This window comes from Monodon monoceros, unplaced genomic scaffold, assembly GCF_005190385.1.
Source record: "Monodon monoceros isolate NGI ecotype Baffin Bay Population unplaced genomic scaffold, NGI_Narwhal_1 Super_Scaffold_21, whole genome shotgun sequence".
NCBI lineage: Eukaryota > Metazoa > Chordata > Mammalia > Artiodactyla > Monodontidae > Monodon > Monodon monoceros.
This window is the reverse complement of record NW_021703778.1, coordinates 50,153,400-50,165,604: the sequence shown is the minus strand read 5'-3', so window position 1 is coordinate 50,165,604 and position 12,205 is coordinate 50,153,400. Positions and strand designations below refer to the sequence as shown.

At 43.1% G+C, this 12,205-nt stretch overlaps 1 protein-coding gene across 1 annotated transcript; it reads left to right on the top strand.

Moving 5' to 3' along the window:
• The first annotated feature begins 1,621 nt into the window (after positions 1 to 1,621).
• On the top strand, positions 1,622 to 9,755 carry LYSMD4 (LysM domain containing 4). The gene is made up of 3 exons (XM_029239061.1): positions 1,622 to 1,639; positions 2,950 to 3,239; positions 5,333 to 9,755. Exons 2-3 carry the CDS (start codon positions 2,958 to 2,960, stop codon positions 5,942 to 5,944), a joined length of 894 nt encoding a protein of 297 aa, XP_029094894.1. The 5' UTR covers positions 1,622 to 1,639; positions 2,950 to 2,957; the 3' UTR covers positions 5,945 to 9,755.
• Positions 9,756 to 12,205: the final 2,450 nt, after the last annotated feature.

Sequence of the window (12,205 nt, the reverse complement as noted above, 5' to 3'; positions counted from 1 at the left end):
AGTCCCTCCTGAATCTGGATTTGTTTTTTATTGGACAGCTGAATGAAAGAAGCAACTATAACTGATCAGAGCGCGACTATATTAATTCAGATTTGCAGGTTCTGTTCTGATTCCTCTCCCATTAATCACACTTTTAAATTCTGACTCCTAGGCTTGCCAAATCTACCAGGCCATGGCTAGGTGCTCTGGACCAGACAGCCGGGCCTTTGGAATCAAACACAGAAGGAACTGGATTTTGGTGCTGTTACTTCCTTCCTGTGTACTTTACTGAGGTCACTTAATGTCTCTCCTATTGAACCACTATTTAATGAGCACCTACTAAGTGCAAGCAGAGTTGGGCACTGGGAGTGGTGAGCAAAACAGAGATGATAATTAGGGGCAGGAGGATTCTGGCAATAAAACAAGTAAATTAAGCGGGAAGTGCAATGAAGAAACAAATTGATCTGCCAGAACACGGAGGGAGCACACATGTATATAGGGTGGACACCTGCTGAGAAGGTGACTTATCTGAGGCCTGAGGGTCAGAAGGTCTAGCCATGCCAGCAGCTGAGAGAAGGACATTCCTGTGAAGGGCCAGAGGTGGGAGATCTGGGTGTTTAAAGGCCAGAGAAAAGTGGGGCGTAGCTGAAAGGAACAGGTAGACTGTGCTGGAGCCCTCACACCACCCTGGACTTTGTCTGCCAAGATAAAGAACTTGACTTTTATTTTAAGTGGGATGGAAAGCCATAGAAGGGGTTTCTGAGATCTTACTGTTTTAATCCTTTTGCTTTGTGGTTTAATTTGATTGCTAGTGAGGGTTAATTTCTCTTCCCTGATAGCCATTTGTGTTCTGCTTCTGCAGAATTGTGTACTCAATGCTCTTCATCTATTTATCTACTGGAATCTTAGTGTGTTTCTTATTAATTCAATGAGGTCTCTCTCAATTAAGGATTTTAATCTTTTGCAGTTTTAAACTTTTGCGCTTTAGTGTGTGAAAGAGTTCATCCAGCACGTTTAAGCTTAAGGAGTCCTCTGCCATCTGACACTTGATAAATTATGTTTCCTTGGTCCGTGTTTGTGTGGTTCAGTGTTTTACATTGGTGGACTTTTCTTTTTTATCCTCTTGGGCGGGGCGCGGCGAAGCAAACTCCTCCTGTGTTCCGGCCAGAGAAGGCTCAGCATGCGGAGACCCCTCACCCTCCTAGACCGAGCCAGAGGGGCTCCTTCTCCGCCGGAGGCCTCAGCTGGTGACACCCACTCTACTGGGTATCTGAGCTCTCGTTACAGACCATGGACATAGGGCGGGGTGAAAAAGCCGAGGCTCAGCGGAAAGCTAGGAGGGAGAGCAGAAGCACAAACTGGAGCCAGAAGTAGCCGGTGCAGCAGCTGCAGGCAGGCGGGTGGGGCGAGCGTCAGTCCAGGAGCTGAGGCCCCGCCCCAGACCCAGGGTCCCGGCCCCGGCTCCGCCCCCGGGGCCTCGCTCCCCGCAGGTCCTGTGCTGACCTCTCAGCACTGCCCGGCTCGTCCCAGTCCCTGCCCACCGCTGATTTCATTGGCTGCCTCGCCGTCCCCGCCCCCGGGAACCTGCTGATTTCCGCAGCCAATCGGCAGGCGCAGCAGCGGCGCCTGCGCTCGGTCTCGGCGGATCCCGGACGCTGAGGTACCCGGCCTGTGGGAGGGGGCATTGCGTGGGCCTGTTGCGGTGCTGCGGCGTCGCCCAGCTCGTCGGCTGGGTGGCGAGCCGCCACTCCTGGGTCTCTGAGGTCACCGTCCTGCAGCTGGAGGTGCAGCGTCCCAGACCGTCGAGGACTGCCCCGAGATTTCTGGGGTGGAGGTCAGAGGTCGGAGGTCGTGCCTTTGTGGACTGTTGGGGCCCCACCCGTTTAAGCATAGAGGCGGGCCGCTCTCGGTTTTTATAGTCAGCTCCCTTTCGCGGAAGGGGCTCCGAGGGAAACAGGCCTGGGAGCCGCCGGGGCTCCTGGCAGGCGCTGAGCTCCGACGGGAAGGTCCGCCCGAGCTCGGGCCGTCGCAGGTGACCCTCGGGCACCCGGAGAGCCGCCTCCTCCCTCCCTCATCCGGGCCGGCGGAGCCCCCGGAGTGCGGGGAGGGGGCTGGGGCGAGGTGGGGCGGGGGGGGGGGGGGTCGCTCCGTGGCCACGCTGTCCCGAGGGGGCCGCATCTCTTCCTGGCTCCGAAGAAACCCGGAGCCAACCCTTTTTGAAGCTTTCGTTCCCGGGTTGGAGATTTCATTTCTGGAAGTTCATTCGAGCAACTTGGAGAGGGGAAAGGCTTGTATTGTGGCTTCCGCACTGGTCGGGAAGTGAAAATAACCAGACACGGGGAGGTTCTGAAGGCCAAGGGACCTGTGAGAAACCGGACGAATTTCTTAGTTTGACAGAAATCTTCCCCCAGCTTGCCTCACATGTTATATAATTCAAGTCGTTTCAAAATCAAGATTATTTAGTCTCGTAGTTCTTCTAAGTAAGTGACCTTAGTCTTGACCTTAAGTGAAGGTACTTTGGAATGCTTGAAGTGTTGAGCAAGAATTTTTTTGTACAAAGGGTCTGTGCAAGGAAGGAAGTTGGGAACAGTCTTTACCTCTCATAGCAGTGATCCCAGCTGCTTCTTTACTACTCTGGGACCGAAAAGAGAAGTTGTTTATCTGCATATGTGGGTTTTGGGGAGACATAGCTATGGATGAGGAATAAGGGGAGAAGAAAGAGGACTCTTTTGTTTTCTGCGTAAAAAGTATGCAATTAGAAAAAAAAGAGTGTATTTATTTGCCTGTCTCTCTCCCTTCATCTCAGCCAGCGTAAACACGTTTTGACATTTTTTGTGCCGATGGTATGTGTTGAGTATTTATATTAGGGAAAGGAGTCATCTCTAACAACAAGAAGACACTTATCTTCAGTGTAGCCACAGAGGAATGAATATGCCTTGTGTGGAATTAACCCTGGGGTTTGGTTTTCAGTTAAGAAAATGAGGCAGAAGGAAGTGTTAGCCAAGACCTTCCAAGGCCCAGCCATGGTCTGTAGGACTCCGACCAGCCACATTTACATGTTTGAGAATGGTGTTGGGGACTCCGGGGACTCCTCTGAGGAAGAGTCCCACCAAGTAGCTCTGCGGCCCCGGGGCAAGGAGTGCCAGAAGAAGGGTGCCCACCACCCTCACCAGCCAGGAGCAGGGGATGTGGTGCTGCTGCAGCGGGAGCTGGCCCAGGAGGACAGCCTCAACAAGCTCGCTCTTCAGTATGGCTGCAAAGTAAGAAACCCCACAGGTGAAGGCGCCACCTGCCCTTCAGCCCCTGTGTTTAGAGGAACAGAGGAGCTCACTGAAGGGTGGGGACCCTTTCTGACCCCAGAGGTGGTTGGAAGAAGCCTGCTCTAGAGTAAAGGATACCTCTGTCTAACTAGAGATGGAAGGCAGGTGGAAGTACCTTCCCTTCCTCAGAGAGAGAGGGAATTAGTCAGGAACTTCAGGTGACAGGGCAGTTCCCTCTCTGCACCTCTTCCTTGTCCCTCCAAAATGAAATTCTGAAAGCTTTTTCTTTTGAGCACATTTTATTTAAGACATAATGGGGCCAGAGATGCCACGCAGAGTTTATCCAAGATTTCTTTGGTATGCTTGTTTTATTTTTTTGCTACTTTTCTTTTTCTAAACCTTTCTTGCTGGTTTTAGCTTATTTGATTGGTAAAGTTTTGCCTTCTCTCTTTTAGAACTGCATGATCTATCCTTTGTATGCTGTGTATCTATATAACCCTGTTTCTCTCTTTAATTATATTTTTAGCATTCAGCGTGATTAACAATGGCAAAGTAAGTAGGAAGGTATTTATTGAATTGCTGCATTTTCTCCTAGATAGAAACTATTTCAGTTTGCTAGCACTGTGCTGCTACTATGGCTTTCTCTAAGGCTATATAAGCTACTTATTTAAAAAAATCTTTTCATCCTTGAAGGGTCTGTCATTTACCTAACAAGGATCAAATGACTCAACATGTTGTGTGGAGGTGTTGTTTCCCAGGGAAATAAACTGGTCTCCAGGGACACATAGTGCCTGTAAACTGTACTGAGATTTATATTTGACTCTTATAATCAGCTTCTGTAGACATACTATATGGTTTATAGAGCAAGGGTTGAAAACTGAATCCTGTCCTACAAAGACCTGAATAGATGCAGTGGGCTTCTTGGAACAGTGATGTTTAATAAATCCCAAAGGACTATATAATGTATCTAAGAAGTGATTAGTTTTCCTATTTGAAGTAAATAAATTTAATGTTAGTTTATTAGGATCAAAAACAAAAATATCTCAAGGCACCTTAAGTTTCAGGATATAATAAATTAAAAATGTCCACCACCCCAATTCAATTAAATGATAAAAGCACTTGCTAAGTAATGAAAATAATGAAGATGATTGATTTGAATAAAGTCTGTTGGCTGTATTTACACTCTAGTTTAAGTGGACTTAGGAGTTAGAACCTTAGAGTCCATCTCTGATGCTTTTGGTAAGTTTTCAAACAACTTGAGGGAGGATCTATCTTTGACTTATATTTCCCCCTACTTTTAAAAAAATTAAGGTTTGATTATGAGAGGAATTTGTCGTAAACTTTGTTACTTTTTAAAACTCACAGTCGTGTTCCTTTCTCCTCAAGTCCTAATATTGGAATAGAAGATTTCAGTCTATAGTTTCCAAGTTGATGCATATTCTCTGCATGTTTCTAGTGAAAAGAAGTGTTGTGAAATCCTTGAAGTGAATTAACTCTAGGTCGCTTTTATTTTAAAAATAAGTTTATAGGCCATACAGTGCTTCTGGGAAAGAAAACGTCGTATAATCATGAGGGCACACCTTTTAAAATGTTGTTACAGGTGAACTAGGTTCTAGTGTTTGTAGAGCTGGCTGAGGCTTTGTGTTTGCTGAATGCTAATGTCTACTACAGCTACTAAATTAAGTTCTGATGCAGGAGAGAGTCACCCAGATGGGGGCACTGTTTTCTCAAAAGTTGATTGTAGAAAGGGTACAGCCTTCTTTTACCATGATGTGTTTCACCTAAAAGCATTTTGTTGAAGGCACACTTTAAACAAAGTCTTTTCCAAAACTAATCTTGAGTTGTTCAAACTTGTAAGTCTATAAAAAAATCTTATGATTAAGCTATACATTAAGGCTGAGTTAAAGCCAAAAAAACGAAGTTATTCAGCCTAAACTAAATTTTGTGTGTAGGTACAGTTTTCCAGTGTTCATCAGATTCTTAAGCTGTGTGGGCTTGGACCGTCACACAGAAAGGTTAAGCACCACTTTTTGGATATTAGTTTTAAGGAGCTTTACATCATTTCGTGATGTTTGTCTTCATGGCTTCCCTAGGTTGCAGATATCAAGAAAGTCAACAACTTCATCAGAGAACAAGACTTATATGCTTTGAAATCTGTTAAGATTCCAGTGAAAAACCACGGGATCCTAACAGAGACCCACAAAGAACTCAGACCCCTCCTGAGCTCATCTACAGAGACCAGAGTGACCTTCGAGGAGCAGCCAGACCCAGACAGAGCAGCTGTCAGTGCCGGTGCCTCGTCTAACCCACTGACGGATTTCTTTAAGGGCATTGACCAGAATATTGAGCATGCAGTGCAGTCAGAAATCTTTTTGAGTGAAAGTTGCTGCATAGAGACCTCCAGTCAGCCATTGCTTCCGACTCCTCCGAAGATACCTACAAACGGTGCAGACTGTGGAATTCAGAGGTGGAATGCTGTTTTTATCATGCTTCTGATTGGAATTGTTTTACCAGTGTTTTATTTGGTCTATTTTAAAATACAAACTACTAGTGAGATCCCTAGTATCTTGAATACAACTGCTGTCCCTAATGGCTCGATGGCAGTGAGTGCAGTTCTAGGGCAATCCCCCAAATTAGCGATTCCATTGCCAACCATCCCCTCTTCAGACAGCCAGTTCAGTCAGACCACCCACGGGAAGAACTAGCTCTTGTTGTTTCTAAGGAATCAGGGCAGCTTTAGCACTTGGGCTCCTAATGTGCATCAGCCGACATTGGCCATATCTTAGCGTGCTGCATTTTTTTTTCTGTGACATATGGACGCGTTTCAGAAGCCACCATCATGTCAATCACAGTCATCATGGGGAATAGACTCGCCTGATCCAAGGCTGCGGGAGCCAAAACACCAGCGTCCTCAACCTCCTACATCTAAAGAGGAGCGGCAGGAGAGACATTTACACATGACAGATGCTGTTCCTTGAAGGCGTTTAGTGGACTGGCCATGAGTGTCTTCACAATAGCACTGTGTAGGTCCCCAAGCTGGACATGCTTGGAGGGAGATGAATGGCCTTGGCAGATGGACCTGCAGTATGGGAGCCCCTGGTATCAGCTTTGGTTGTCTGGATGTTTGCTTTGTCCCCTGCCTGCTGTGGAGGAGTGACTGGCTCTGACATGAAGTTTTGTGTCCCCCCCAACAAAGGTGTTGTGCAGTAGCGATGGGATGTCACCCTGTTTCAGAGTGTGACACATGACACTGTAATAAGCCCTGCTTCACATTTGCCCCCTCAGACAGCCTTTTTGAGGCAATGTCATATCTAGAATTTAAAAAGCCCTAAATCTAAATTGCTATAATACTGAATAAATAGCAGTTCTGTTCCTCGTAATTTTAGAGCTCCTTAATCTGACACGCAGGCATGTTTTAAGCACTTCCTGGCCAGGACATTTGGAGGCCATGGCCCTGTTTCACCTGAGGAGCATTTCCACAGTGATTGCTAACTGGAGCCCCCAAGTCAGCATTCTTGGAAGGAGCTCTTTCTGGTCAGTGTCTGGAGTGGAGTAGGTATAGGGAGAAGGATGAGTGCCTCTCACTGAGGTCCCAACATGTGACACTTCTAAGGCTGAACAGTCATCAATCCAGCTTTTGCTGGCCCCTGTATGTGTCTGGAAGAGTGGTACAGGGAGAATGGGCTTGCTATCTGCTGCTTCCTTGACTCCATCCTTAGGACTTCTAGAGCCACAGAACAGGAACGGGGCTCAGTCACTTTTCCTTGAGTGAATACAGTGTAGCTCATAATGTTAAAATATTGAACACTTAATGGAGGGCCTAGAGGTGACCCTTGCTGTGGAAGACCATAAAAAGAGGGGCCTGGGGGTTTGCCCGTCTCCTTCTATGACAAGGCAGCAGTGGTGCTAAGTTCAGAGGCTCGTGGAGGGCATGGGTTGACCTCTGAGACCTTGCTGGTGGAGCAAGGGTGAATGGGGTGAGGGCAGGAGCCTGCCTCGGTCCTTTGAAGGAGTGGAAATTGGCCAGGGTGGCTGGTGGCTCAGCCTTAGGGAGGTCTGTCTCCAGGGAGAAAAACATGCTGCTCTTGGGTTTTAGGCAGGTTTAAGGCATTTGACACATTCAGCCTAGAGATCAATTTAAAAGAGCTCATCATGTAAGAGGAGGGGAATGTGGTGAAGAAGTACCCGAGATGGGCTTCCAGTTTCATTCTCCTCTCAGTTATGTGAAAAACTATGTTGCCCTGGGTTCAATTAGCAAATTTAAATTATCTTCAAAATTAAATGTTTTCTTCAAAAGCAAATGGTCTTCAGGATAAAATGAACTTATCAGCCTTTGCTACAGGAAATGTTTTGATCATGTAAATGCTTTTCCAGCCAAACGTTTGTGTGCACTGTGCCCCTGAGGGCCACAGGTTTCTCTAACCATTTGTCACCATTAAATTCACCAGGCAGGACTCAGACTCTCATGAGAAAATGACTTTTGCCAGGCAAAGAATGAATATCTGTATACTTTTTTTCAAATGGAATAAAATAATTTCTTCTGTGAGGGAAAATTGATTCCTCCTTTTAAATAAGGGAGCTGGTAATTCAGAGTTAAAAGATGTGGGATGATGTTGGAGAAAATGGAAGTGTCCATGTCCAAGCGGTGAGGCCTGTCCAGGGCTTGGGCTCAAGGTTACCCCAGCAGGTGAAGAACAGGTAGTAACAAGTACAGTCTTGCTGATTGGTCTGCATAACATACTTTAAAACTTTTATTAAGGAGACTTCCTTGGTGGTCCAGTGGTTAAGAATCCACCTTCAAATGCAGGGGACACGATCCCTGGTTGGGGAACTAAGAATCCACATGCTGGGGGGCAATTAAGCCTGTGTGCTGAAACTGCTGAGCCCACACGCTCTGGAGCCTATACGCCACAGCTAGAGAGCCTGTACACCGCACTGAATGCTCTGGAGCTCACATGCCACAACTAGAGAGCCTGTGCACCGCAACTGCTGAGCCCAGGCACTGCAAAGAAGAGCCCATGTGCCACAACAAAAGATCCTGCATACCACAGAAATGATCCCATGTGCTGCAACTAAGACCTGACGCAGCCAAATAATAAATATTAAAATTGTTTTAGGTATACATAAGAGATACCATGGAGCTCATTTTCTATATATTTTACTGCATTTTTAGTGTGTTTTGGGAGTTAATGTTGTAAAGGAATAATTAGATTTGTTAGATAGTCTTCAGTCCTTTTTGTTGAACTGTAGTGCCTAATATTGCAAAAGCCTAGGGAATCTGTCATCAGACAAATGATGCTCCCATTTTATTCTGGGGAGACAAGGCTGCAGAAACAAAGCAGAAGCCTCAGGGTCACCCAGAGCAGGACTACCCAGCCACAGCCATGACACAGCCCCTCCTCAGCAATCTAGTTCTTTACATTGCCTCTGCATTAGTTGTGAAAGCCTGAGTTTGAGGGAGAATGCTATGCGCCCTGAGATGCTGGCTTATAAAGGGGATTTTAACATTTTTTCCCAGTTTTATTGAGATAAAATTGACATACAGCACTATATAAGTTTAAGATGTACAGCATAATGAATTGACTTAGATACACTGTGAAATGATTACCACAAGTTTAGTTAACATCCATCATCTCATGTAGATACAAAAAAAAAAAAGAGAAAAATTTTTTTCCCTTGTAATGAGAATTCAGGATTTATTCCCTTAACAACTTTGATGTATACCGTATAACAGTGTAAACTATAGTCATCATGTTGTACATTACTTCCCTAGTACTTATTTATCTTATAACTGGAAGTTTATACCTTTTGACCACATCTTCCAATTTCCCCTCCACCTCACTCCCTGCCTCTGGTAGCCACAAATCTGATCTCTTTTTGTACGAGTTTGGTTTTTTTCTTTTTTTTAGGTTTCACATATAAATGAGATCATATGGTATTTGTCTTTCTCTGACTGACTTATTTCACTTAGCATAATGCCCTTAAGATCTGTCTGTGTTGTCCCAGGATTTCCACCTTCTTTATGGCTGAATAACATCTGTGTGTGTGTGTGTGTGTGTGTGTGTGTGTGTGTGTATGTATCACAACTTCTTTATCCATTCATCCCTTGATGGACACTTAGGTTGTTTCCATGTAAACGAATGCTGCTATGAACATGGAGGTGCAGATAGCTCCTTGACATAGTGTTTTCATTTACTTCAGATATATTCCCAGAAGTGGAATTGCTGTATCATGTTGTAGTTGTGTTTTTTAATTGTTTGAGGAACCTCCATACTGTTCACCATAGTGGCTGTACCAATCTATAATCTCACCAACAGTACACAGGGGTACCCTTTTCTCCACATCCTTGTCAGCATTTATTATCTCTTGTCCTTTTGATGTTAAGACGTTCTGATTGGTGTGAAGTGGTATCTCATTGTGGTTTTGGTTTGTATTTCCCTGATGGTTAGTGATGGTGACAGCTTTTCATGTACCTGTTGGCCTTTCATATGTTTCTTCATTGGAGAAATGTCTATTCAGGTCCTTTGCCCGTTTTTAATTAGATTATTATTATTTACTTATTTATTTTTTGCTGTTGAGTTGCAAGTTGTTTATATATTTTAGATACTAACCTCTTATCAGATATATGGTTTACAAATATTTTTTTTCCCATTTTGTAGGTTATCCTTTCATTTTTGTTAATGGTTTCATTTGCTGTGCAGAAGCTTTTTTTTTGATGTAGTCCCACTTGTTTATTTTTTATTTTGTTTGTGCTTTGTCATATCCAAAAAATCATTGCAAAGACTGATATCATAGAGCTTACTGCCTGTATTATTTTCTAGGAGTTTTATCATTTCTAGTCTTACAGTCAAGTCTTTAATCCATTTCAAGTTAAGTTTTGTGTGTGGTGTAAGATAGGCATCTACTTTCATTCTTTTGCATGTGAATATTCAATTTTACCAGCAGTATTTATTGGAAAGACTGTCTTTTCTCCATTGAGTATTCTTGGCTCCCTTGTGAAATATTGCTTGACTATATATCACTGAGTTTATTTCTGGGCTCTTGATTCTGTTCCATTGGTGTGTGTCTGTTTTAATGCCGTTACCATACTTTTTTTTTTTTTTTTGCGGTACATGGGCCTCTCACTGTTGTGGCCTCTCCCGCTGCAGAGCACAGGCTCCAGACGCGCAGGCCCAGCGGCCGTGGCTCACGGGCCCAGCCGCTCCGTGGCATGTGGGATCTTCCTGGACCGGGACATGAACATCGGCAGGTGGACTCTCAACCACTGCGCCACCAGGGAAGCCCTACCATACTGTTTTGATAACTGTAGCTTTATAATATAGCTTGTAATCAGAAAATGTGATGCTACCCACTTTGTACTTCTTTCTCAGGATTGCTTTGGCTATTCAGAGTCTTTTGTGCTTCTGTATAAATTTTAGTGTTGTTTTTTCTACTTCTGTAAAAAATGCCATTGGAATCTTGATAGGGATAGCATTGAATCTATAGATGGCTTTAAGTAATAAGGAAATTTTTAAAATCTTCCAATTCATGAGCACAGGATAGCGTTGCATTTATTTGTATCTACTTCAGTTTCTTTCATTGATGTTTTGATAGTTTTCAGTGTAGAGATCTTTCATGTCCTTGGTTAAATTTATTCCTAAGTATTTTATTGTGTTTGATGCAACTGTAAATGGGATCATTTTCTTTATTTCTTTTTCAGATAATTCATTGTCAGTGTATAGAAACACTACTGTTACTTTTGTATCTTGGAACTTTACTGAATTTGTTCATTAAATCTAACAGTTTTTTGGTGGAGTCTTTAGAATTTTGTATTGACATTTTTATTTCTTCTTTTCCACTTCTGATACTTTTTATTTCTTTTTCTTGCCTGATTGCTCTGGGTAGGATTTCCAGTACTATATTGAATAGGAGTTTTGAGAGTGGACACCCTTGTCTTGTTCCTGACCTTAGAGGAAAAGCTTTCAGCTTTTCACTATTGATCATGATATTATCTGTGGGCTTGTCATATATGATCTTTGTTTCTATGAGGTATGTTCCTTCTATACCTAATTTGTTAAGAGTTTTTATCATGAACAGATGTTGTATTTTGTCAGATGCTTTTTCAGAATCTATCGAGATGATTACATGATTTTTATCCATTTCATTAATGAGGTGTATCACATTGATTTGTGAATGTTGAAACATTTTTCAGTCCCTGAAATAAATCCCACTTGATCATGGTAAATGATCCTTTTAATGTGCTGCTGAATTTAGTTTGCTAATATTTTATTGAGAATTTTTGCATCTGTAATTAACAGGAACACTGATCTGTAGTTTTCTTTTCTTTTAGTGTCCTTTTCAGGACAGGTTATGCTGGCCATGTAAAATAAGTTTGGGAGTTTTCCCTCTTTGATTTTTGAGAATAGTTTGAGAAGGATTGGCATTAATTCCCCTTTAATTGGTTGGTAAAATTCACCAGAAAAGCCATCTGGGCTTTTCTGTGTTAGGAGGTTTTTGATTACTAATTTAATCTCCTTACTAATAGTTGGTCTGTTCAGATTTTCTATTTCTTCCTGATTCAGTCTTGGTAGGTTGTATGTTTCTAAGAATTTTTCCATTTGTTCTTGGTTGTCTGGTTTGTTGGCATATAATTGTTCGTAGTAGCCTCTTATGATCCTTCATATATCTTTGTATCAGTTGTAATGTCTCCTTTTTCATTTGTAGTTTTATTGATTTGGGTCCTTTCTTTTTTCCTTGGTTAGTCTAGCCAAAGATTTGTCAATTTTGTTTATCTTTTCAAAGAAACAGCTCTTAGTTTCTTATTACCTTTTTACTCTCTATTTCATTTAATCTCCTCTAATGTTTATTTCCTTCCTTCTACTAACTTTGAGCTTAATTTACTTTTCTTTCTCTAGTTCCTTGAGGAGTAAATTTAGGTGGTTTATATGAGCTCTTTCTTATTTCTTAATGTAGGTGTCTATTGCTAT